This window comes from Pseudorca crassidens, chromosome 6, assembly GCF_039906515.1.
Source record: "Pseudorca crassidens isolate mPseCra1 chromosome 6, mPseCra1.hap1, whole genome shotgun sequence".
Classification (NCBI taxonomy): Eukaryota; Metazoa; Chordata; class Mammalia; order Artiodactyla; family Delphinidae; genus Pseudorca; species Pseudorca crassidens.
In genome coordinates, this window is record NC_090301.1 from 563,286 (window position 1) to 590,484 (window position 27,199).

The window sequence follows — 27,199 nt, forward strand, 5'->3', positions numbered from 1 at the left end:
GACATAGCCGTGCTAGAAACAGCAAGTGTGAAACCATGTTTTATGCATCCTAACAATCACTAATAAGATTTCTGATCAGCCATGCTAGAGGAATCACTGAATTCTTTCTATTCTCTGTCATACGAAGAGACAACTAAAAAGTACATAGCCAAATGAAAAGTATTACAGAAGTGTGTCAGATAATTAACAAATATGCTCTCTTTCTGGATTTAGTGATGTCTGTATCAATGGTCAGCTTTTTCAAATCTGTATCTTATTTACGTTTTCTCATTCTAAATAAATATCTGCAAATTAATTTTCAAATTGATTTTTATTTGTAACACTGTATTTTCTTAAAGAGGTCTCCTCCCCCAAACTGGATAAGTCTCAGGCCCCATAAAAGTTGGCATCTGCCCTTGCCCCAGATAAAATTTGATTAGTTCAAACACTGATTGAGCACCTTGCCTCGGTATCAAGCAAGTCTAAGTCCTTAAAGATACGGGAGCCTGTAAGAGGGAGGAAATCCCTCCCATGACAGTGGGAGAAGACAAAGAAGACAGTCTGTTAAAGGGCGGTAAGAGCCATGTGGAAGTGAAGTGAGGGAGCCTCCAGGAATCTGGTAGGTGGAGAGGGAGGGAGGAGACCTCAGCAAAAAGCGGGTGTCTGCACATCTGGTCCTCACAACCCCCATCGCACACATGCTGTCCCGTCTCCGGTTTAAGGGACCCCACGTGGCAAGTACACAATGATCTAGAAGGGGAGACCACTGTGGACGTGGCCCTGACCACTGCCTGCCGCAGCACTGGAAGGCAGGAGGCACGAGGTAACACCGAGGAAGGCAGCGCGGCTAGCCTGGCCAACGGCTCTCCGGGATGAAGCAGGAGCTGGGCCCTGCGGGGCGACAGGAGACCAGCTGGACAAGAGCAGCCTGTGCGCAGGCAGGGGCTGCTGGGCAAGGCTGAGAGTGGCGGGGGCCCTGAGGATGCCCACGGTGGGTCGGGCTGTGGGGGTCTCGAGGGCCCACCTAAGAGGTCTGGGTGGAATCTCATACCTCCTTCTGTGCTGCAGCTGGGAGAGAGGGGATGAAGAAAGATTCGTCACTGCACCCGACAACGTCAGAGGGCCTTTCTGCTTTTGAATTTTAAAATGACTATAAACCAGAACACCAGCTTAGCGAGAAAACAGTCCTGTGACCCTAAAATAAAACTACTTACATTACTCCACCTTCCCTTCTGATCCTTGCCCATGTCCTCGCACATTTTTACATCCGTATAATTGCTGTGTACAAACTACCTCGCCTTTTTGGTTAAGACGTGTTTTTGAACATATTTCCATGGATCAAAATGGTTCAAATTTTGCTGGGAAGGAAGGATAGGAAGGAGATTGCCAGAGCATGTCTGCTGGCTGAGGAGTACTCTACCCCTCTGACATGCAGAGTTTATGTATCAAAGTTTGTTTTCAAAAACAAACTGGGATTCCAAAATCAAAATCTTTATCACATACGGCTAGCTGCTCTCCAAAAAGATTAGACGAAATTTACAGAATCACCAGAAACCCACCAAACACCGGCCTCTATCATATTAGGCTTTGTGGAACCCCCTCACATTTCTGGCACCCTGTTGCCAAGGTAAAACCTGGAATTGACACATATGCTACCGTGCAATCATGCTCTACACACGGGATCTCAGAGAGCACCACCAGAGTGACCTCGGCGCAACATCCAGCTTTACAGGGGGGTTTCCCTGCGCCTAACGCCAAGCCGTGTGCAGGAAGCTCACGACCCCTGAGCAAATGAGGAGGTGGCAGGCTTATACGAAAGCAGGTGAAGAAAAAACAGGAACAAACCTGAAAGGGCAAAAGCAGCAGCAACAAACACCTGTTACCGTCTCAGGATAGAGGAGGTGCTGGTGTGACTAGAGGCAGGAGTGTTTGGAAAGGAGTGGAACAGAATTCCTTGGGGCCCAGGGGATTTAAAAGAGCTTGCATGGAATTACCCATGCATCCACCTTTGCTTTCTCAATCCAGTGCATATCCTTCCCTCCAAGCAGGGTAATTCTGCTTAAATACTGCGTACTTCTCTCTCTACTGTCTACTCAGATCATTCTTCCACCTGGTAATACAATGGCTAACACTTGTCAAGCACTTACTGTGTCCCAGGCATCTAGCTAACAGCGTTTCCACTGATGTTTAATCCTCACAACAAGTCTATGAGGCAGGTAAACTGTAACCTCATTTGCTGATAGGGAACCTGAGGCAGAGATAGATGAATGTATCATACAAACTTCCCTTTTGGGAAAGGATGCCCATGCATGTAAATGAGCCAGTAAACTTCTGCAGCTCCTGTCAGCGTCTGGTCCAAACAGCTCAGTGTGAACTGCTCACGGAGAATCTGCAACAAAGCAGGAGCACGGGGGAAGCAGGGCCAGGGTGTGACCCTAAACCGGTCACCCCGCTCCTCTGCTTCCAGACGGGGCCTGGGCACGTCTCCTCGGCAGATTGTGAGAGAACCAAATAAAATAACGGGCGTGAAGCGCTTCACAACCCTTCCCAAAGAGCTACGTCTGTAGTGTACAGGAACTCATAAAAAACTTTCAAAAAACAGCCGATAGACAGACAATGAACATTAGATGTGGCCTACCAGCAAAGGTCACTCCATGCCTGCTGACCTCAAATGTCCTCTCCCATCTCTGTGGCAGGAGAAAACTGCACACTGTCCACACACACAAGCAGCCCGCTGGTCCAACGCTCCTGACACCCATCAAGCACCTCCGCAGTCCTCCGCCGGAAGCGCCCTCACAGACGTGAGCAAAGGTACAGAGAAGAGCCACCCTGAGATGTAAATCTTCCCATCCTTTCACTGTGGACTGACATTATTTCCTTCAACGCACCTTGTGTGAATTTGTTTTTCACGGCAATTACTGACCAGCACACGAAAGGCCACCAGAGGCTGCAGCCACCATAGTAAACGGAAACGGGGGCATATTCCAGCCCCAGCTTTCACCGTCTGCCTTTAGAAGTCTCCCCACTGTCTGAGGAGCCGTTCTACACTTCATGGAGTAAAAACATTAACACCTGAGCTTCCCTGGTGGCGCAGTGGTTGAGAGTCCGCCTGCCGATGCAGGAGCCAGGGCTTCGTGCCCCGGTCCGGGAAGATCCCACATGCCGCAGAGCGGCTGGGCCCGTGAGCCATGGCCGCTGAGCCTGCGCGTCCGGAGCCTGTGCTCCGCAACGGGAGAGGCCGCAACAGTGAGAGGCCCGCGTACCGCAGAAAAAAACAAAAACCAAAAAACAAAACAAAAACATTAACACCTAATACCGATTCCCGGCGTTAAGATACAATCTAAGGAAAGGCCAAAAAGGGCGTGGTCTCAGGCGGCGCGAGCTTTCACCTGTGGCTCTGCCGGGGCCTCCGCGCGGGACCCTCCCCGCTCACCCCCGGCGCCTCCACGCGGGACCCTCCCGCCCACCCCGGGCCTCCAGCGGGCAGGCTCCCCACACACGGCCCTCCCCGCACGGGGCCTGCCGCCCTAAGTAAGGCCTTCTGAGCCCGGGCGTGGACTCCTCTGGCCTCCCGCCGTCCGGAGGCGCCCGCCCTGCCCTGGGCTTCGGCCCACGGCCTCCGCCGCCCACCCCCGAGGCGCCGCCCGGCCCCTGCCTGACCGGGGCCCCGCTGCCCCGCACGCTCACCAGTCGCCAAGCCCGCGCTGTCGCCTGCAGCGCCCTTCAAATCCCTCGTCTGCTCCGCCCGCTTGCTACCGCCCGTAGGCCGCCCCCGCGCCGCGCGCCCAGTCCCTACCCCCCGCCCAGGGCTCCGCCCCCGCCCCCGCGGACGCGCCGCCGATTGGCCTGCGGACTCTGGGGCGGGGCCTCCGCGGCCGCGGCCTAGAAGCGCGGCACAGAATTCTGATTGGTGAATGGACCGGAGGAGGCAAGGCGAGAGGGCAAGCGCGGAGTCCAATGCAATTCAGCAGATATTCGGCTGGCAGGGCGGCGCGGGGTCCTGGGCGGGGCGCGGTTCCGGCTCGGGGAGGGGCGGGGCGCCGGCTCAGGGGGGGCGGGGCGTCGGCTCTGAGAGCAGGGTCCGGCTCGGAGGGCGGGGCGCGGTGCCGGCACGGCCATCTGCTGGCTCCCTCCACCCCCGCCCCTGGCTGCCAGCCTTCCCGTTACCTGCTCCACCCACCAATTGCGATCCTTCTGGGGCTACTGGTGTGGCCTACGGGCACCGATAGCCCCGTGAGGATGTGCTGAGGAGGAAACGGGCCGTGCTGGCGAGGCCCGAGGCCCTTCCAGGCTTCACAGTCCTCCTCTAGCCTTGTGGCCCCCCACCCGGAAATGGAAACGTGACACCACGTCCGGAGCCCCCAGGCCCGCGACTAGCAGCAGCACACGCACCTTATTCGAAGAGGTTCAGTGAACTTCTACGCATCCTTCAAGACCCGGTTCAATTTGCCCTGGTCCTGGCCCCCGCCGCAGTCCCCGCGCCTCCCGGGGCAGGCCAGGAGCGCGCCCGCGAGCCCCCGCGCGTCTGTCTAGGGAGTAAGCCGAGGATGGACCCGGACCCATCTAGGAGGGACTCCTAGGTTTCTGGCCACCGGATCAAAACCCCGACCCCTTACGTTTCCCAAAGGAAGCAGGAACAGCCGCTCCCCGCGGGGCAGCTTCGGATTCGAGACTCAGAAGGGCACTCCTGTCCCCAGTCGCTCCCTCCGAGCTTTTCCTCTAACTGGCCCCCAGCGACACCACCGGCAGCCCTGATGTCAGAACCCAGGCGCTGTTCTCGCTGCTCCCAGGGTGGCACACACACCCCTCGGCACGGAACCCCGACAGGTGAGCAGCGCCAGTGGGGACCCCGCAGGGGGAAAGCCTGGTCAGAGGCTGCGGGGTGTATGCTGGAGGGCCTGAGGCAGAGGTGCAGGACCTGGGGGAGGAAGGGACCTGGAAAGAAGGAACCAGAGACAGGGTTCTAGGCAGACACTGAGAAAGAAGTAAAGGGGCCCTGGGGTGGTCAGTGGAGTGGGCAGAGGGCCGGCCAGCCACCCACATCAGGCTTACAGTCCAGGTTTTCAATATTTCTTCTAATAAGTTAGTAGTTGTTACTACAGTGAATGAGATCCTTCCCCACATTTTCTATTTAGTGGGCAGACATCACTGAACTCACTAGTGGTCATTTTTATCATTCACTTTAAGTAGATGATCAGATTCCCCTGTAACTATTTCCTTTCCAATCTTTATGGCTTGCTCTTTTGGGCTGGGATCACCGATACAGAGTTGTTGGGTACAGATGTTGGTGCAAATAATTCCTCCTGATTTTTAAAAAAGTTTATTTACTTATTTTTGGCTGCATTGGGTCTTCGTTTGCTGTGCGCGGGCTTTCTCTAGTTGCGGCGAGTGGGGGCTACTCTTCGTTGCGGTGCCGCGGGCTTCTCATTGCGGTGGCTTCTCGTTGCGGAGCACGGGCTCTAGGACACGTGGGCTTCAGTAGTTGTGGCTTGTGGGCTCTAGAGTACAGGCTCAGGAGTTGTGGCGCACGGGATTAGTTGCTCTGTGGCATGTGGGATCTTCCTGGACCAGGGTTCGAACCTGTGTCCCCCGCACTGGCAGGCGGATTCTTAACTACTGTGCCACCAGGGAAGCCCCCTCCGGATTTTTATACACAGAAAACGCAGGGCTTTCTCTGAATCTTTCCCAGAAAACCTTACACCTTTACCTCGTTAAGAGCCAATAACGAGAACTACTCACTTAATATCTAAACAATAGTGCTTTATTGGTAAAAGGTTAGTTTCAATGGATACAAAATTGCTGTGTAAAATAAGTTTTCAAAATACATTTTTATAGGTAAAGCTTATATCTTAGTAAAAGGGCAATTATCTATTAGGAAAAGTATTTAGATTCGGGCAGCAAAACAAACGGGAATTTAAAAGTCTTACAGTGTAGGTCCACCCACACCCCCATAACCATTAGGTGGCAGCTAGCACTAAGTAGTAGTTTTACTATATAGAGCTTACACCTACTACTTTTCAAGTGCTGCCACACCCCACCCCTTTTTAAAGACAGCTTTTACTAGCATAGTTAATAAATGACATAATAACCCAAATAACTAGCCTTGCATGGAGGGGCCCTAAGGTCATGGAACACTTTTTCTTGGTAAAAACTTTGCACAATGTGCCTAAACCTATAGCTCTTGACCATTTGCAATTACCCAACAGTGAAAGGGCAAAGTCAGGAGAACACCCAGTGATTTTCTGTAGTACACCTTGGTAACTAATATATTTCAACCATCTCATTTTCTTTTCTGTCTGTTGAATACAAAACCCCCTCCTCGTCCTTGGAGTAATAAGCATTTTCTCCATTTTAACCCCTCTTGTTCTAGCAAAATGAGAAAACTGAACCAGCACCTGCTCCCTCCAGATCTTCTTTCATCTGTCACTTTTTGGAGACCAATTTCCCCACGTCAGCAGCAATGCTGGAAAAAAGCCAACCCCCAAGTGCATCAGCGCCCCTTTGAGTGCACGACAGGGAGACCAGCTACAAGGACAGGAAAGGGCCAAGGCCACAGGGCACAGGAAACCAACCAGATGCGGCTTCAACTGGCGGCACCCGTCAGCCAGCCCACGGTGCAGACCTGAAATAGCCTTCATTCTCGCACGATACATGGAAGGAAATGACAGTGGCTGAAAAAGGACTAGACAGCCTGCACACACAAAAACATTACTGCTATTTGCCTGAAAACCAGTCAGGAAAGCATCAGTTAAAGGGACGCCAAATCAGGAAAACCTGGCAGGCATTCTGGGCCCCACGGGGCTGAGGCCTCGGGGCCACCTACCCGAGGACCCTTATTTTCACTGCTGAGGCACGTCTCCTATACCTGCAGTTAGAGAAAACACATTAAAGTGCAGTATAAAAATACAAAAAGGCTGGTTTCTGCACAGATCAACTGTTAATTTTCCTTAAAAAGTTACTTTTTTTAGTTGAATAAAAATAGTTTGACTCTCATTGTGTAGGTAAGAATCTTAGTTGCAACATGAAAACTGCAGCTCACGTATACTTTGATTTTTCACGGCAAACTCTACAGAAAGTGGCTTGTGGCGAGTTCGCTGCATAGACCCAAGAATCCAAAGACTTGTTAAAAAATTCACCCCTAAAAGCCTGTTTTTAAAAAAGCTATTTAAGTATAAACATGTATCTCACTGGGTAATTCTGTTTCGTTTGGTAAACAGATAAATGTGCAGATGGACCAACAGTATTGAGTTATAGCAGCAGAACTGGTTTTAGGTGTTGTGCTCAAACAAAGCAAGACAGCTAACCAGGTGCCATGACTTGGTGAGAAATGGCCTTGTACCAGGGCAGCTCTCATCTTTCTGTGTCACTAGGTCCATGTCTCTGCTACTCAGGAACATTCTGGGAAATCTGAATGTTCTAGAAATAAATCATGATTAGTCGGTTAGGCCAGCCAAATCAAATTCAACTATTAACTATACATGCTGACTGGTCCCTGGGAATCAATTCTAACATTAGTGGTCAGTTAAGGTGGACAAAAAATGGAAATGGAAAGTTAACCTCACAAAATGTAAAGTATAACATAATGAAATATAAATGTTAAAGTACTTCATACAAAATAACACATCAAAAGTTTTTAAAAAATTAAATTCTCAGGCACAGGTACTGTAAAATGTGGACAGGCACCCCTCCAACAGTCTTGAAAACACGCAGCTGTGTTACTTGTCAGAGTGTTATCTTGCAAAGTGTTTTCTGGAAAAACAAAACACAACACATTTAAATGGGAGTGATGCAATGCCTGCTGCTTGGCCACTGGTAGCGTTATTTTCCTGTGTAACAACAAACGGCACAAACTGAGCGGAAGGTGGGTTCTGAGGGCCACAGTTGACTAAAATCAAAACGCCACTTATGAAGCTCTTGGAAATCAGGAGTACTGCAAAACTGAAAAGTATACAGAAATGCAGATTAATTTTATGTACCAAAAGTAGAATTCTCGTAATTCCATAAAGTTTTAAGAAAAGCAGCAGCAAGATCAGAGAGTGAGCTAACATCTATTGCTCCCTCCTGCCTCAAATGAGCCCCACCCCTCAGGAGTCCGTTTCTCTGCCATCATTTCCCATCAGGCAGCAAACCTGCCCAGGCAGGACTGCCCTGTGCGGCCAGGAGGTCCATCAGTTGACATGTGACGTGACCACAGGCAGGTAATTTTAAACCCTTGCACAGCGTCCATGTCCTCACTGGGCAAGTGCGAACTCAGCACGTGCCCTCAGGACCTTCCTAAGGTTTCAACGTGATGACGAAAGAAAAGCAACCAACTCTGACCCAGGTGGGCTTCTCTGGATGCTCCCTTTAAAAGCAACTGGTCACACTGTACATGTGTATCTGTGTCTTTCTGTGCATGTATTTCACAACTAAAACCTTTCCCAATAAGCCGCAAAGGGGCAGGGGCTTTGTTTTGGTGACCAATGCCCCCAGCCTGCCCGCCCCGCCCCACGTCCTTCATCACCTGTCCGTGTTGTGGAAGACTTCTGACAGGTGCCTGACCTCCGGGCCCCTTACCTCCCATCTCATTGGTCCTGCAATGTGTCAGCTCAGCCTGCAGTCACTCGGGCCATCCCATCGCCTCCTGAGGGACTGCATCGACGCTCACATGCCCTACAATCAGGTCCATATCCCAGCTCTGTGCCAGCTTGAACTCCGACTGGCCCCACTCCACTCTTCCACGGAGCAGGCTTGCCTCCGCCCCCACCCATGTAACTCTTCATTCTCTGGTCCTCATGTGACTTCACCTCTCCCTCCTTCCTCTTGGAGGTATGGAAGCAGCCACTGGACAGCTCTTGAGTGTCCCCCTGTCCACAGGGTACAGGGGAGCGGACATTTGCCTTTTCCTAGTCTCCCTTCAAGCAGGGAGGCCAACATACACCCGGCCACACAGCCACACGCGCCACTGATCCCCAGCGGCTGGAGCAGAGCTGTGGTGAGGAGCAGCAAGGTCACCCTGGCCTGCCTGGCATACTTCTCCCTCCCTTGACCCCACCTCTACTTTTAGTTGGCCTAAGCTGTTCCGGTAACACTTTGAAGAGATGTTTTCAGCTTTAATAAATTTCAAACTGTACGACCAATAAAAGCTACTTTATTTCTTCTACTGCTGTGAGACAATAAAAACAGATCCTGGTCTCTGCCCCCAGCCCTGGCACACAGCCCCTAAAACCCTTTCATTTGCTAAGTGGTCAGAGCACCAGGTGCACCTCTTGTCCTGATACTTGGTCCTTGACCTCTGTTCCTGACACAGGGCTCCTGAAACCCATGTACCTTCCCTGATTTTGTGCTAATAAGGGAACTCTGTGGGTTGGTCACCAGAAAGACCAAGCCATGATGAGAAGCTTGTCATTTCCAGCCCTGTCCCCCACCCTCCAGAAAGGAGAGAGAAGCAGGAAATGGAGTTAATGACTGATCATACCTATTCGAGGAAGCCTCCTTTAAAATCCCCAAGGCAGGGGTCTGGAGAGCTTCTGGGTTGGTGAATCCATCCAAACCGGGCAGGTGACACACCCAAGCTCCTCAGGGACAGAGGCTCCTGCACTAGGGACTCTCTTGGGCCTCACTCGCCCTGTGGGTTTCTGCATCTGGCTATTCACCTCTGTTCTTTATTATATCCTTTAATAAATGTGACCTAGTAAGCAAAACGTTTCTCTGAGTTCTGTGAGCCGCTCTAGCAAATTACTGAACCCACGGTGGGGTGGGCACCTCTGACCCCTAGGCGGTCAGTCAGAAGCAGTGGTGACAACCTGGATTTTGGACTGGCATCTAAAGTGGGGGGCAGACTTGTGGGACTGAGCCCTCGACCTGTGGGGTCTGACAGCATCTCCAAGTAGATGGTGTCAGAACTGAGACTGCAGGACCCCAGCTGGTGTTGTGGAGCACTGCTCGGCGCACGGGAACCTCCACACATTTGGTCACCAGGAGTGAGGGCACTCTGCGTGGAAGGAGACATACAGGAAAGGAGCACACAGCAGGGAAGAACAGTGTTTTTCCCTACGTAGGAAGGGGAAATAGTTTTTCCATTACAATTGTTACTCACACTTATAAGCTTAGAAAACACGAAAACCCTTTACGAAACAGGAAGCGTGGAGCAGCTTCCGTTTTGAGGGGCAACCTCTATCCTTTCGGGTGGACACGCGCCTGCTCTACAGGCCTGGTCGTTACCTCACACGTGGTGCCCGTGGACCGCGCTGTCGCCATCCCCACCCTGCATCTGCATCTGCATCTGCGCCTGCATCCGGGCAATCATCTCCTGCATACGGCGGAGCTGCGGACACGAGATGAACACACCGTTGGTTCTCGGGCTCTGCTGTCCCCAAGCAGGCTTTACGGGGGTCCTGTGATTGCTAGTACTTAAACGTCTGTGCTCTCCCAAAACATGACCATGAGTTAACATACAAAAAACTCTTACAAACCAGTAAAAGGACCAATGGCTCAACAGAAAACTGAGCAAACGATATGAATAGGCAATTCAAATAAAAAATAAAAATTATCAAGAAACAGAAGAAATAAGAAAGACAACATGAGACAGTTTTTGACCTAAATAGATAGGAAGGAGTTGCCACTACCCAGTGGGGAATGTGCACTCAAGGGGAGTGACGGGCCCAGCTACTTTGGGTGATTCAAATGGTGACTCTTCACCCTCCTGCATCCCCATCACTTTTTTTTTACATTTGTTTCATTTATTTTATTTTATTTTTTCTTGCTATTTCTTTTTTAAACATCTTTATTGGAGTGTAATTGCTTTACAATGGTATGTTAGTTTCTGCTTTACAACAAAGTGAATCAGCTATGCATATACATATATCCCCATATCCCCTCCCTCTTGCATCTCCCTCCCACCCTCCCTATCCCACCCCTCTAGGTGTTACAACAAAGCACCAAGCTGCTCTCTCTGCGCTATGCGTCTGCTTCCCACTAGCTATCGGTTTTACATTTGTTAAGGCATATATGTACATGCCACTCCTACACTTTGTCCCAGCTTACCTTTCCCCCTCCCCATGTTCTCAAGTCCATTCTCTAGTAGGTCTGTGTCTTTATTCCTGTCCTGCCCCTAGGTTCTTCATAACCATTTTTTTTTTATAGATTCCATATATATGTGTTGGCATATGGTATTTGTTTTTCTCTTTCTGACTTCACTCTGTATGACAGACTCTAGGTCCATCCACCTCACTACAGATAACTCCATTTCGTTTTTTTTTTATGGCTGAGTAATATTCCATTGTATGTATGTGCCACATCTTCTTTATCCATTCATCTGTCGATGGACACTTAGGTTGCTTCCATGTCCTGGCTATTGTAAATAGATGAGAATTGCTACTCCAGATTTCTTTTGATTTCCATTTGCGTGGAATATCTTTTTCCATCCCTTCACTTTCAGTCTGTATGTGTCCCTAGGTCTGAAGTGGGTCTCTTGTAGACAGCATATATACGGATCTTGTTTTTGTATCCATTCAGCCAGTCTATGTCTTCTGGTGGGAGCATTTCATCCATTGACATTTAAGGTAATTACCGATATGTCTGTTCCTATTACCATTTTCTTAATTGTTTTGGGTTTGTTATTGTACGTCTTTTCCTTCTCTTGTGTTTCCTGCCTAGAGAAGTTCCTTTAGCATTTGTTTTTTTTTGTTTGTTTGTTTGTTTTTAGCATTTGTTGTAAAGCTGGTTTGGTGGTGAACTCTCTTAGCTTTTGCTTGTCAGTAAAGGGTTTAATTTCTCTGTCAATTCTGAATGAGATCCTTGCTGGGTAATCTTGGTTGTAGGTTTTTCCCTTTCATCACTTTCAACATGTCTTGTCACTCCCTTCTGGCTTGCAGAGTTTCTGCTGAATGATCCGCTGTTAACCTTATGGGGATTCCCTTGTATGTTATTTGTTGTTTTTCCCTTGCTGCTTTTAATATTTTTTCTTTGTATTTAATTTTTGATAGTTTGACTAATATGTGTCTTAGCATGTTTCTCCTTGGATTTATCTTGTATGGGACTCTCTGTGCTTCCTGGACTTGACTATTTCCTTTCCCATATTTGGGAAGTTTTTCAATATCTCTTCAAATATTTTCTCAGTCCCTTTCTTTTTCTCCTCTTCTTCTGGGACCTGTATAATTCGAATGTTGGTGCGTTTAATGTCCCAGAGGTCTCTGAGACTGTCCTCAATTCTTCTCATTTTTTTTTTCTTTACTCTGCAGTAGTTATTTTCACTATTTTCTCTTCCAAGTCATTTATCCATTCTTCTGCCTCAGTTATTCTGCTACTGATTCCTTGTAGAGAATTTTTAATTTCATTTCTTGTGTTGTTCATCATTGTTTGTTTGCTCTTTAGTTCTTCTAGGCCCTCATTAAACGTTTCTTGTATTTTCTCCATTCTACTTCCAAGATTTTGGATCATCTTTACCATCATTATTCTGAATTCTTTTTCAGGTAGACTGCCTATTTCCTTTTCATTTGTTAGGTCTGGTGGGTTTTTACCTTGCTCCTTCATATGCTGTGTTTCTCTGTCTTCTCATTTTGCTTATCTTACTGTGTTTGGGGTCTCCGTTTCGCAGGCTGCAGGTTCGCAGTTCCCGTTGTTTTTGGTGTCTGCCCCCAGCGGGTAAGGCTGGTTCAGTGGGTTGTGTAGGCTTCCTGGTGGAGGGGACTAGTGCCTGTGTTCTGGTGGATGAGGCTGGATCTTTGCTTTCTGGGGGGCAGGACCGCGTCCAGTGGTGTGTTTTGGGGTGTCTGTGGACTTATTGTGATTTTAGGCAGCTTCTCTGCCTAATGGGTGGGGTTGTGTTCCTGTCTTGCTAGTTGTTTTGCATGGGGTGTCCCAGCACTGCAGCTTGCTGGTCGTTGAGTGGAGCTGGGTCTTAGTGTTGAGATGGAGATCTCTGGGAGAGCTTTCGCTGTCTGATATCACGTGGAGCCGGGAGGTTTCTGGTGGACCAACGTCCTGAACTCGACTCTCCCACCTCAGAGGCACAGGCCTGACACCCGGTCAGAGCACCAAGACCCTGTCAGCCTCACGGCTTTTGGGAAGTCTGAGGTCTTCTGACAGCGTTCAGTAGGTGTTCTGTAGGAGTTGTTCTTCCACATGTAGATGTATTTCTGATGTATTTGTGGGGAGGAAGGTGATCTCCACGTCTTACTCCTCTGCCATCTTGAAGGTCTCACCCCATCACTTTTTATCACTATGGTTTCTCTCCGTTTAGAAAGGCCTCTAGGCAAGTGTTGTAGAAGATTTACCTCAATTTTCTTCAGGTAACTTTTGTGATTATGTTTTTAACATTTAAATATTTGATCCACAGTGAATTAATTTGGCCAAAGAAGTGTTTTATTTTTGTTTCCAAAAGGCTGGCCTGTTTTCTTATTATTTACTCAACATGCCTCAATTCCACCACTTTAACAGGTCTCAGCACCACCTTTACCTCAGAGCACATTTCCACACTTCTGATCTATTCCCAGACCTGCATTTACTTATTATTAATTTTTAAAAATATATTTATTTTCTTTATATTTGGCTGCACAGGGGGGTCTTCGTTGTGGTGCTCGGGCTTCTCACTGTGGTGGCTTCTCTTGTTGCAGAGCACGGGCTCTAGGCGCATGGGCTTCAGTAGTTGTGGCACGCGGGCTCAGTAGTAGTTGTGGCTCGCGAGCTCTGGAGCACAGGCTCAGCAGTTGTGGTGCATGGGCTTAGTTGCTCCGCGGCATGTGGGATCTTCCCAGACCAGGGCTCAAACCCATGTCCCCTGCACTGGCAGGCAGATTCTCAACCACTGCGCCACCAGGGAAGCCCCGACCTGCATTTAATCAGCCTAACCCGCCTGTACCAAACTCTGGACGGCCACCGTTTGATGTTTCCGTAACCAGTAAAGCAAGCCTCTTTTGGTTAGTCTGCTTTTTATAGAGCTTCCTGTGTTTCCCAATGCTTAGCCTTCAAGACAAATGGAATTGCTTCAAGTTCTCGCTAAAACGAAGAACTCAGCAAACACACAACTCTGTGGGAATTGAGTTAGAGAGAGCTGTGATCCTCACCCTGAGCATCCTACCTACAAAGCGTTGTGTCTATTCAAATTTTGAAAGCAGTTTTCAGTAGAGCCTTTTCTAGTTTCTTCCCCTATGTAAGCCCTACTACGTATTTCTTTCGTTTTCATTAATGATGCTGAATGAGCTTCTTTCATGATATTTTCATTGTCTATATATGGGAAAACTGCTGATTTTTAAACATCTTACAAAAACCAGTCACGTTACTGAATTCTCACTATTTCCAACTTTTCCCACTAAATTGCTGTTGGGTATTAAATGAGATAATATATGTAAACCAATATATACACTTATGTATATATATACATATTATCATGTGCAGATATATATATATATATATAACAGATTAGTTATATATAGTATGTTCCTTTTCAAAAAAAACAAGGAAAAAAAACTATATGAACTACAAATAATATTTTTAGGTATACACTGAACAGTAGACTCAAAAACAGGAAAAGTACTTTTCTACTTACCTCAGCTTCCTTTTCCAGCAAGATCTGGTCTTTATTCATGTCCTCATTTTCCACTTTTCTAAGAGGTGAAAGAAATTACAATTATAATATTACGACAAATATAGTTGGTCATTTCTGACAACAGATGCTCAAAGTAATATTTCACTTTATATTTCTGAGAAACATATCTATTGAAAATTGCATAAATTTATCATTTTTCTGATTAACGACATGAATAAGAAAAGAAAACGATGAAAAATGGAATACGAAATGGAAAATTCAAGATCTCTTTCTTACTCTAAGCTGGGGGGTGGCACTTTCGACTTTACCCCAAAAACAGTAGGTATTATCTGAAGAATACTCTTCTAAGATAAGTTATGAACAAACACTACAACAGTCGTACTTAAAAAAGGAACAGGATGTGAGTGTCCAAGTGGAGAAGCCGGCGCAGGAGGCCCTCTGAGCCCTCGAAGACGCAGCTCCACATGGGCCCACTCCCTTGGTACCACAACCTGGCTGTATTCCTCAGACTGGGATGTTCTCGCTGCCTCTAAATCCCTTCTTCACATCTGGTCCCCAAATCAGTAACACCATAAAGCAGACTCTAAAGTGTACCTCATACGTATGTACGAAGGACCTTGTGTTGAAACAGGATCCAACACAAGTCTTTGGCCTTTCCATCTAGAGCTGTTCTTGATATGCAACGGTTAAAGGTACCTTTTAACAGGCACAACAAAAAAACCCCACCCCAAACAAAAACAAACCCCAACCCCACGATTTGATTAAATTAGCAACAAGTATCTCCCAATCGCTTCTGAGTAGGAAACCAAATGGTGATGCTTAGTGGTCAAGGCTGAGCTGGACACACAGAGGAGAGGGGGACAGCATGACTCAAGGTGACCAAATATGGACCGAGGGGACAGCATGACTTGGGGCAACAACCTGCCGCCTCTTTTGAGCCTCTCGGATCGGAAGTTTTCATAGTGAAGGTCCTGGGTCACCTCTTGGAGATCCTGCATGTGAGTGCTGAAAGAGAAAAGGATGCACCAGGGCTATGCCATTCGCGTGGAAAAAACACCCAATGAAGGACACAGAACACACACCAGGAACTAAGACCCCAGATTACTTGGTAAACAGTACACAAAGTTGCTGGAATTTCGGGATAAGGGAATGAGGCTGTGGAAACATCTACAGAGGCGCATCTCTTTGCTACCACGATAAACAACGCAGACACACCCAGCTGGGCCACGGGGTCTCCGCCACAAGCACCACCCCTTGCGTGAGATCACCACAGTGGACAGAAGGAGAGGCACAGAGGCTTTAGGAGACTGTTTAGGTAAACAGTGTCTGAAACAGAGCACACTTTTCTGAAAGAACTTACGAAAAACAAGCAATTCAAACATTTGTGACTCCTTAAGCTTAACGTGTATGTCACAAAGAGCCTATTAGTGTCACCTGTGGAGAAAACCATAAATCAAAGTACTTATCTTCTGGATAAGACAGAAACAGCACTTTGCATCTTCTAATCATCTTGGAAAACACTCCTAGCTTCGGCCCAGCTTTTTCAGATACTTAAGCACTCAGCTCTGAGACAGGATCATGACAGCCAAGGGCCTGTCCCTGGAGGGCCTGGGTGCACTTTCACACCTGACATGGTGACTGAATTACATCTGACATAACTTGAATGCCAACTTTAATGGTATTTTTAGTGATTTTAATTCACCAAAAATTCCTAAACCAAGTGAGACCTACGTGGCCTGTAGAGCAATTTTCAGTTCTTCAAAATTTATCTGGACCAGCCGTTCTTTGATCTCAGAATTCTGATGAAAGAGGGGTTAGATTTTAGCAACACTCTTTCTGTTAGCCTCTTTATTCAAAGGCAACAGCAATGCATGTTTGTTACTAAATGTACAATTTATTTTTAGAGGAAAAAAGTCTGTTTTTGTGGTCAGGTCTGTTCTAGCTGCTAAAAACCGACTGGAGAACCTCAAGGCTAACCGGGGCCACCTCGTGTGAGAGCCCGAGGCTGATGGGCACGCTGCACTTCAGCAGTGGCTGGAGAAGGCTCCCAGGGTCCCAGGCAGCGACGCTGTCCATTTCCTCACCAGAGCCGAGGTGTCCTGTGCATGGTGCAGCCACACCACAGGCGAGCTCTGGTCTACTTTTAGCATCAAAAAGGTCTTTGAGATTAGGAAGGAGAGTGTATTAAGCTACAGGCCCCAGGTGGAAGAGGCTAGTCTGCTACAGTCCCAGAGAGCGGAGGGCCTTCTGCATCAAGCCGGGATAGCCCTGCTGCAGGAGCACAACGGAGCCGGTGTGGCTCGCAGGCCCCATGCACACCCCCCACTCGAGAGCTCTGCTCTCCAAGCCGGTGGGAATGCACGCGCGTCTTACATGAGCATCGTCCTCAGTTTCAGGAAGTCGTTGTGCTCTGGGTTCTCCACCTCCACGACGCCCCACGGGTAGAGGCGGCCTCTGACTTTCTTGCCTTTGGCTTCAATCAGCTGATTGGATCCAACCACAGAGAATGGGATACTGGCCTAGAAAGAGACACACGGGGTAGACTGGCTCCACACAGGGAACCCCAACTTTCACTGCGGACACAGGAACGTCAGCACAGAATGAGCACGCCACTGCCAACTAGGAGGCTCACTCGGAAAACCAACGGTACACATATTTTACTTGCAAGTGGCAGTTCTTTTCCACATGGGACAAACTGTAGGAAATCAAACTAAACCTGCAGTGAGGTTTCTAAGCCTCAGGTAACAGCTATGCCAGAATATCTTTAGAGCAGAACTACCACTGCGACCAAATCTACCTGGCAACCTCAGAGGCCAAGCCTTCTAAGACTGTGCTTTGCCAGCTCTTTCCATTTTAAATGCACTGACTACAGGAAAAAGGAGTGAGTTAGTTACACTGTGTACTTGGAGACAAAGCTCCTACCTTGAGAAGTCTAGTCTGCTCTTTAAAATCTTCATCTTCATCTGACTCTGCATCAGGTAAGTGATAGATTTTGATGTTATGTTCTTCAATCTCATCCAGAATCTGAAACAAACACCAAACCAGGAGCAACTGTAGCAAACTGCATACTATTTCAGTCAAGTCTAACGCATCATATTAGAAGTATGTCAGAATTATCCAAATGTCAATAATCATATTGATTAAAATCATTTTCAAATGATTTTACAAAATGCTAAAAAGGTATTCATGCTTGCACCGAGGGACCCTCTGTCCAGAGTAACAACAACAACGTATCACCACCTTCACTGCCCAAAGCAGCAGACTAACGACAGTCCCAGTACAGCAGGTAAAGCAGACCACACCACAACCAGCCTCCGGAAGGAGTCCTGCAGGTAGAGAAGGGAGATGCGCCCAGAGGGAACATCTCCTCAAAGGCATGGAGGGGAGGACGCAAGGGTTGTGTCTTGGGAATTACAAGAAATCCAGAATGGCTGGAAGGTTAAGACATCCAGCTGGACAGGACAAAGAAACAACTGAGGTGGACAGTTCCCTGAATGCCACCAGGTGAGGGATCTAGGGGTCTGGATTTTATTCAACAGGAAAAAAGTGGTCAGCAGTGTAACCTCACAGTCTGAACTGTCAACCAAGTAGCAGAGTAGCCTAGAGGGAAAGGGCAACTGGGCTGGAGTTGAAGTAAGCAGGCACTCACCACCAGCCAGTCCACTAAGCAGCAGCCCCAAGCCCCCAGTGTCGGTGCTCCGTCAGACGCGAGGTTGGGGCTCTGCTTCTACTCTCACGCCAGAGTCTGGACCACCCAGGGAAGGGAGAGCACAAGCAAGTAAGCAGGAAGCACCCCTACTTCAAACCTGCTCCCCAGTTTTCTCCTCCTTAATGTGACCTGAAGGGCCCTGCGTGGTCAAAGATCTTGGACGAACCCCCTGTCCGCACTAAGTTGGGGTTTAAGAGAAGGCCCTCCTCCCCGCACAAGCTGGCCCTAGTCTGTTCCTAACTGCTTGTTCCCCAACGAGATGGAGAAGCTGAGCGGTGAGCGTGACCCCCTGCCTGCTCCCCACTCCGCAGCAAGAAAGTGATGGACCAAAAATAATCACACCTCCTCACTGTGGGCGACTGCAGAGCTACGGGGCCATTCTGAGAGACAGGGAGGTGGGCAGATGTTCTTAGACTGTGAAGGAGGAGCACACCCACAGGTACAAGGAAGAAACCGGATAAGGAGAGGGACTGCCAAGGCCCACGATTTCAATTCCTTTCAGCCTTTGAAATCGAGCCCGAAGAATTTTGGACACAGGATCAGAGATGGGTATAAAGCCTCCTAACCCCGAGAGCTGCCCCTCCTGCCTGTCCGGAATTTAATGTAACATCCTATGAAAGGTGAAGTTCCCTTAAGTGTAAATTGCCAAGACACTTACTGTCAAGCATAGAAATGCCTAAGCTTTCAGGGACTCTTCCAAGGGCCTGAATACTTCCTAAAACACTGGCAGACATGTGAGACAATAAAGGAAAGGGCTGACAAACACAAGTCCGTATTAGTTTAAAGCTCCGCTTACAGCAGAAGACATCAAGAGAGACACGAGGTAACACGAAAGTCCAACTAGGTGAAGTAACGTGCACCGCGACAGTCAATGCCTAAAAATACGCGAGTACCTGTGAGTCAATAAAAACGCAGTGAAGAGCGGCAAGCTCTGAAACCCCAGAGAACACGGCAACGGGCTTCAAGCACCGTGACAGAAACTCGCACCAGCAACCAGGCGGACGCAAACTGCAACGAGGTGCCGTTTCCCATCTCTCAGGAGGGACCCCACACACGCCGGGAGCACATCCAGAGCTGCTCCAGGGCCGCAGAGGAGCAAAAGCTCACACTCTGCTTTGGGGGCTGCAAACGGCTACAAACCTGTTTTGAGGGAAACGCAGCCCTCCTTCAAAAACATAAACGCACCTCAGTCCCTTTCTAAGAATTCGTCTGACTTACACAGTTGTGAGACGACAGAGGCGCACCGACGCTGACAGCACGGACATCAGCAAGGCCTGCTCTGTACCAGACAGGCAGGGACTGTCCGAACCCCCCGCCCCGGCCCGGGGAGCCCAGCACGCACCCTCTTCTTCAGGCGCTCCCGCTCCTTCAGCGTGAGCGTGTCGGCTTTCGCGATGACAGGCACAATGTTCACCTTGTTGTGTATCGCCTTCATAAACGCAACATCCAATGGCTTAAGTCTAAAAGTCATGTTTAAGGGAAGAATAAGGAGATCACACTGAACTTTTTTCTCTCAAAATTACCCCAATTCTTATAATAAAATATGCAGTTTGGAGGAAAGCTGGAAACCCACATAGTAAACACAAAATCTTAATCTACACACCAGGTTTCCATGGTAAACGCTTACTTACCCGTGTCCGAAGGGGGAAATAAAGTAAAAGCAACAGTGCACCCTGTTATCAATGATGTGCCGTCTGTTCAGACCACTCTCATCATGCAGGTACCGTTCAAACTGCTCATCGATGTAGGAGATGATTGTCTTAAAGCTGAGAGAAACACAAACACAGGTAATCACGGGATGCAAGAGGCAGCTGTCCCAAACTTCAAAGGCAAAACGAGCTGTTCTATTCCCTGCCTCTCCAGCAGGTGTGATTTTATAATTCAACTGTAAGATGGGGACAGAAAACCGACGCCTAGGTTTGGCAAGATGGAGGCTTTCGGAAACTGTGCTAAGAATCATTTCCATAAGTGTTGAAGGTCAAAAGCCTGGATGGATAGGTTACAAAGAGGCTGAGCTGACTGACTGAAGACAGTCGGGGCAGAGTGGGAGCGGAACACGGGAGCTAAGGGCTGCCTGCGGAAGGAAGGGAGAAACCCCTGGTGAAGGAGAAAGACGCAAGACAGCCCTCTCCTTCCTTCCCTCTTCTCATCAGTGCTGGAAAGTTGGTGCTTTATGCTTATGGGGATTAGAACCAGGGGAGTGTGTACAACGAAGGCGGATTCTCTGCAAGGTACAGGGGACAGACTGCGCTTACATCCTACTTCTGGATTTCTTTACTTGTGCAAATGGTGCAACAAGCAGCCAGTTACAGACGCTAGCTCTGGAGCAAGTCTCTTAAGAGGTTTCATCTTCTTGAATATGGAAAAGAGAAAGGCTGTACTACCATATCTTGTCCACTGGCCATGGTCCAAATCAAGGTGCTTTATTTATTCTAGCATTTGCTGTATGGTTGGCTTTGTGATATCAGATCTCACTAGAACGCTCTTACAGAAAAAAATACTCATTCCCTGTGAAATTCCTCATTTAAAATGCCGTAATTAAAATGATTTAAATTGTCTCATTGTTTTATTATACACAGCTACTCCAAACCCAGCAATCAGTCATCAACATTACAGACTGAAATACACAGAAACAAACGTAGGCAGGCACACAGCCTCGTCACTGGCGGGGCTCTGGGGCACGTACCAATCCCTGCAGTTGATGGCGTCCCCGTAGCCTGGTGTGTCCACCACAGTCAGCCGCAGCTTGACCCCTCGCTCTTCAATCTCAACAGTTGATGCCTCAATTTGGACAGTTCTTTCAATTTTCTCTAAGAAAAAGAAGAAGCAAACTTAATAAAGGAACGTACCTTAAAATAGAGCCAGTTTGCAAAAATGAGAAATTACCTGTTACTTTCTTTTTATTAAACAAATGACTCAGAAGTTCACTATTTCTCTTTAAGGACAGTTCTCAGAAGGTAACATGAGGACTGTGTAAAAACGACCCAGGGTCAGCGAAGGACACATCGCAGCTAAGATTAAAGGGCTGCTTGGGAGTTGAAAATTATAATTTCTGATTCCCGGGACAAAAAGAACAATTAATGAATTCATTTAAAAACCGTCCAAGGGCTGCAGCCGTGTTGTGGTGGCCCAAGTCCCAGACTGATGTATGCACGGTTCATTCACTCAACAGCCTCAAGAAGCCCAGTGTCCAGTGCTGGACGCTAACACCTAGGGGAAGAGGTCCGATGACACCTATGCCCACAGAAATCTTCTGTGTATGCCGGTTTTTTCATGAGAACACTGATCCTCCCATCAAACATACAACATAGGCAGGAACTATTACACTTTGTAGACAAAGAAAACAAGCTTGGAGAAGACGGACCACGGTACGTGGTCTGAGTGTGTATAATCGAGATCCAAGGACGTCAGGTGCAGCACACCTTTCCCTACCTGACTGACGCTCTCCTTGTGTCTAGAGCCAAACAAAAACAAACAAAACACAAAGCTAAGGCACAAAATACTAATTATGCACTCCGCAGCAGCTTTCACGTAGTGCAGTGTGGAAACTTCCGTACCTGCGGCTCCAGGTATGACTCTTTCTGGGTAGAGGTCAGTCAGGAAGAGGCTGTTTATGAGAGTTGATTTTCCGAGACCCGATTCACCTTGAAACAAAAAGGAAATTGATGTCATGACGTTACATGTGTGACACAGTCAAATCTGTTGAGCGTTTACGTGAGGCCCGGCCCTGGACTGAGCGCCTCACAAGCATCCGTCTCTGCATCCCATGTGACGACTGTGAAAACGGCACAACCCTCCCGGTCCCACTGAGGGGGGAATAGGGGCTCCAAGGTCAGCAGCCTGTGTGCTCAGAGTGCTGTCCAGAGCAAGGCCTCAATTGGAATCCAGGTCTGTGAGGCTCCAGGATCCGTTAAGGTCATAAACACAATGTGACCTCTTCCCAAATATGTGGAATGGACTTGAGGTGGTTTTTTTTTTTTGAGAAAAGGAATGCACAGTAGATTTTCAGGTATGGGCTCCGCTAACCCTTAAACTCATCACGTTTCAGAGAACTGAACACACACACACGTCAACAACGCCCAGCTTCCCAAGCTGTGGCAGGGCACGGAGGACGGATGGACAGCTAACCCTTGCGCACAACCAGTCTGCCATCTCCCCTGTGACATCAAGGCAAGAGCAGGCCCCTTGCCCTCTTCCTGCTTCACTCACAGCCCCACATCCCACCGCTGGCAACCACTGTACATCAGGCAACTTCCTGCTCACTTTGCTGAGTGTAACGCGACCAATTCGGGCAGCGCATAGCCACTCAAGCATTTAACGAGTTAAAAATTCCACTTAAACCACTGTGTATCACGTATTCTGAATATTTGAAGTTTGACTTCAAAGAAGATGCAAAATACCAAAAATTAAAATTCCTATTCCAAGGAAGCATGAACAGATTCCAACACTTTACTGGAGGTCATCATCTAAGGCTTAAGTTTGCATGTATTGGTCCGACTGTCCCCTGGGCACCTCGGTGCGACCCCCCCTCTGCTAAGTGCCTGCTCAGCCTGTGGAAGGAGCATACATCTGATTTAAAAATTACCTCTGGGAAAATCAAGAACAGAAGACTGAATCTGAAATTTGTAGACATACACGATTAGGACTGCACTTTAACTAGACTGCCATTTTCATAGATGAAAAGGAACATTAAAAGGACAAAAACAGAATTACATTTTGAACATGTCCAAATATAAGAGAGCAAGGATATGACCTAATACACACTATCCCAGCAAGTTGTCCTTTTAATAAAGTGTCCAGCAACGCCCTTTTACACGTTCACTACACTTGCAGGGGACTTTGCCAGGACGTGCCAAGTCCTCTCCCCGAGTGCCAGGCACAGGTGTAGGTGCGGGGACACAGCAGACAACAGGATGGGTGAGTCCCTGCTCCCATGGAGTCTGGCAGTCCAGCAGGGGAAGATGCCAGGCAAAGCCACTCTGTCACCGACTGAATGGTGAGAGCTGTGACTAATACAGCTGAAAAGGGACCAAGGCCAGAAGACAGCTGAGCAAAGGTGTCTGAGTGGAGATGGCTGATTCTAAATTATGAATCTTAATTTTAAAGGTATAAGTGATTTATTTCACTTGGAATAGCTTTGGGGTAACATCTACAAATAATCTGCTTATTAACTCAGAACATGATGCCACCCTTGGGCTGAATCTCTGAGCACACCTAGCTTTGCTCTGTCCTAATACTTTCACTAGTATCTCTATCCCAGCTGGGAGTGTCCCAAATAGGAGCCTTCAGATGGGGGAAACGACGCGAATGAAGGTGTGGACCAGTGCAAATCCATCACCACCCAAAAATTTAACACGAAACAGCAGCAGCCCCTCTCCGCTGCGTCCGGCAGCTTTGGCGCAGCATACAATCGCTTAGCCTCTGAGGTTGGTCGGTGCTGCCGCCCCTACTGGTAGCCTGCTTCTCTGCACTGCCAAGCAATGTTCTGTCGTGTGGATACAACACAACCTGCTGCTGGACAGACACCCGAGCTGTGTCCAGAAAACTGGCTTTGAGAATTCACACACAGTCTGCGACGTGCTATCACTTCTCTCGGGTGCGCCTAGGAGGGGACCGCTGAGTCACAGGGTGCACATGTAACTGTGAAGAAAGGGCACACTTTGCCTTCTCACCAGCTGCTCCACTGCTAACACTTGCACTGCCTGCCTATAGCACTTCAGCCAGTCTGGCGGGTATGCGGGGCTACCCCATCGTGGTTTTCATGTGTGTTTCCCTGATGACTGAAGAGGACGTCATCGTGTGTTTACCACCCATCTGTTTACCTCCCATGAAATGTCTCTTCAAATCTTTTGACCCTTTTTGTAATTGGGTCATTTGTCTTCTTACTAAGCCTGTGAAAACTTTTATATTCTAGATGTAAGTCCTGTGTTGCATATACTACGATATGAACACTTTCTCAGTTTATGGCCTATCTTCTTACTGGTGCCTTCTGAAGAAGGCAAATCTTGAGTGAAGCACAACGTATTATTTTATTTTGTGACTAGTGCTCTTCATGTCCTAAGCAATCTGCGTGCTCCAAGGTCATAAACATTTTTAAAGCAATTTTCTCCTAGACTTTTTATAGCTTTCCAACTAGGTCAACAATCCATCCTGAGTTTATTGTTGATGTTCAGTGTAAAGGAGGGGCTAGAGTTCACTTTTTTCCCCAACAATCAAGCAATTACTACAGCACTATTTGTAAAAAGACTAACCTTTTCCCATGCTGAATTACCTTGGCACTTTAGTCAAAAATCAGCTGACCATATACATGCGGTCTGGGCTGTTATTTTATGCCGTTGATCTCTATGCCTACCTTACGCACTGCTGTGGATTTTGTTGGAAATCACATTGTTCTGTCATATTCTAGGCCCTCTGCATTTACATTTGCACTTTAGAATCAGATCACTAATTCCTGTTTTTCAAAAGTCTGCTGTGATTTTGACAGGGATTTAATTGACTCTATGGGTCAATCTGGGGAGGCAGGACATCTGAAGAGCCTCACTCCACGAGCAGGTGAGGTCTCGCAACCCAGTCAGCTTTCCTTTGGTTTTTTCAGCTGTGTTTTGAAGTTTTCAGTGTTGGTCTTGCACACATTTTGTTAAAAAATTTTTTTTAAGTTTAATACTTTAAAAAATATATTTATATTTATTTTTATTTTTGGCTGCTCCGGGTCTTAGTTGGGGTATGTGGAATCTTTTTGTTGCGGTCCGAGTGCTCAGTAGTTGCAGCGCGCGGGCTTAGCTGCCCCGCAGCATGTGGGATCTTAGTTCCCCGACCAGGGATTGAACCCGCGTCCCCTGCATTGCAAAGCAGATTCTTAACCACTGGACTGCCAGGGAAGTCCCCACATTTTGTTTTATTATCCCTAAGCAGTATGTACCTTTTATATTACTATAAATGGTACTACTTTTAAAAAAGATTTTATCATTGTAATTATTTTTGATATTGTATTTCTAAGTTCATTTTTAAATTACTTGCTGGTAATTATAGAAATAAAGTTGATTTTTGTATACTGACTGGAACCTGCGATCTTGCTAAACTTTACCTATTAGATCTAGCAGCTTTGTGTTTTCTTACGATTTTAACATACACAAATCATGTTACTTGCCATTAAGGAGATTTTACTTCTTTCTCTCAGTTTTTCATGAGTGAAAGTAATGCTAACTATAGGTATTTCCCCTTTAGGACCAAAGTGATTGATTTCCAGTGTTCAACCACACATTCCTGTGACCAACTCCATTCATTTAGGATGCACAGTCAGTCCTGCCATGACACTTGCTTTGAAAGTGACAATTTGTTCCAACACAACTGATATATTATGTAACAATTTCAGCATAATACAAACGCTGCATTTACTTATGTGTGATTTCACTGGTGAGAAACTAGGTCTACCCAGCAGAATCAAGCCACAAAGGAACACTCCTCCCAAGGCATACACCACAGCTACCAGCTGACGTATTACAAGCCACAGCCACTTACCTCCAGTGTCCCAACTGTCCACCCATCCTCAGATAGCCCTCCTTCCACAACCTCACAATAACACACAGGCTGCAACCATCCTGATGCCCCCTTTCACAAACTTCAGTTCAGTGGCTTATTTGGTGTAGTAATTTTGATTTCTTAACCATTTAACATGTGAAACTGAGATCATTTTTACTATGTTCCTAACACGTCACTGAGGAAGGTTTTGAGGGTCGTGTCCCTATTTTCCCTGCATGATGATTTTTTAGGAACACACAAATATTGTGTTACAGTAGAACTGACTGTATTAAGGACTTGCTGCAATTTTAGTAAGGTGTCTGTGTCTAGGCTCATGAGGAATTAAGTCTACTTTTCTCATCATTTGCAGTAGGGCAGTGCTTGGCCTAATACTCTCATAATGCAGAGCATGTCTGGTGAATGTTCCACGTGCCTTACAAGAACAGGTGTCCTGCAGCTGTTCAGCACAGTGCTCTGCATGTCAGCTGGGCTGTACTGTTTGACAGCATAACTTAAACGTTCTACAACGTTACTGACTTTCTATCTGCTTCATACACTACTGTGAGGAGTGTTAAAAACTCCTGTCCTCACAGATTTATCTTTCTCCCATCAGACTCTGCGTCATGCATATTTTAGATAATGTTGTTTTGAACAGATCCCTTTCTCGTTATGATATAAAGTTCTTCCTCTCTGGGAATATTCAGGTAGTAGACCTAAAGTCTGCTTTGTCTGATAGTAATTCAGCCACTTCAGCTTTATGACTGGGGCTTGCATCACAATGTCCCATTCTTTTATTTTTAATGGAAAGGGTCTTTCCTGTAGACAACAGGAGGTCATTTAGTCTGATAACCCCTACCTTTCCCTTATACTTTACCTTGTCCATTTACACATAATTATCGACAAGGTTATGCTCAAGGCTGCCATCTTGCTGCCATCTTCCTTTTTTGTTTTCCTGCTTTCTTTTGGACTGAATACTTTTTTTTTTTTTTTATTTTGCGGTAAGCGGGCCTCTCACTGTTGTGGCCTCTCCCGTTGCGGAGCACAGGCTCCGGACGCGCAGGCTCGGCGGCCATGGCTCACGGGCCCAGCCGCTCCGCGGCATGTGGGATCTTCCGGGACCAGGGCACGAACCCGTGTCCCCTGCATCGGCAGGCGGACTCTCAACCGCTGTGCCACCAGGGAAGCCCCTGCATACTTTTTTATACTCTATTTTATCAAAGCTATTGGCTTTTAGCCAAGTCTTTATTTCTCTAGTGGATGCTCTTAAGTTCACAACGTGCACCATTAGCCCAGCATCTTCCTTTCAGTAATGTCCTACCGCCTCACACGTAACGTAAGAAGTTCACAGCCGCACGCTTCTACTCACCCTGTCCTCTGCGCTACCCTTATTCATTTTATTCCTACACGTTACACACTATCAATTATCTTTGAAAGAAATTGAAAAGCAAGAAGTCTTATTTTTACCA

The 27,199-nt window shown here is 47.5% G+C and overlaps 2 protein-coding genes across 13 annotated transcripts in view; both read right to left on the reverse strand.

Moving 5' to 3' along the window:
• FARP2 (FERM, ARH/RhoGEF and pleckstrin domain protein 2) overlaps positions 1 to 3,787 on the reverse strand; it is a 91,677-nt gene extending 87,890 nt beyond the window's left edge. For 9 of the 10 annotated variants that reach the window (XR_010944107.1, XR_010944108.1, XR_010944106.1 and 6 more), the window contains exon 1: positions 3,667 to 3,787. The gene's annotated coding sequence lies outside the window, so the exon portion shown is untranslated. The remainder of the gene's footprint in view (positions 1 to 3,666) is intronic. The other variant, XM_067739962.1, reaches the window with a different exon arrangement.
• A 1,931-nt stretch (positions 3,788 to 5,718) lies between these two features.
• Positions 5,719 to 27,199, reverse strand: part of SEPTIN2 (septin 2) — a 33,263-nt gene continuing 11,782 nt past the window's right edge. For all 3 annotated transcript variants that reach the window (XM_067739975.1, XM_067739974.1, XM_067739976.1), the window contains exons 4-13: positions 21,773 to 21,859; positions 20,902 to 21,025; positions 19,847 to 19,981; positions 19,558 to 19,675; positions 17,429 to 17,530; positions 16,880 to 17,025; positions 15,428 to 15,511; positions 14,507 to 14,564; positions 10,183 to 10,285; positions 5,719 to 7,728 (exon numbers count right to left, since the gene is read on the reverse strand). In XM_067739975.1, coding sequence (XP_067596076.1) covers positions 10,184 to 10,285; positions 14,507 to 14,564; positions 15,428 to 15,511; positions 16,880 to 17,025; positions 17,429 to 17,530; positions 19,558 to 19,675; positions 19,847 to 19,981; positions 20,902 to 21,025; positions 21,773 to 21,859 — 956 coding nt within the window. In that variant the 3' untranslated portion in view covers positions 5,719 to 7,728; position 10,183. The remainder of the gene's footprint in view (positions 7,729 to 10,182; positions 10,286 to 14,506; positions 14,565 to 15,427; positions 15,512 to 16,879; positions 17,026 to 17,428; positions 17,531 to 19,557; positions 19,676 to 19,846; positions 19,982 to 20,901; positions 21,026 to 21,772; positions 21,860 to 27,199) is intronic.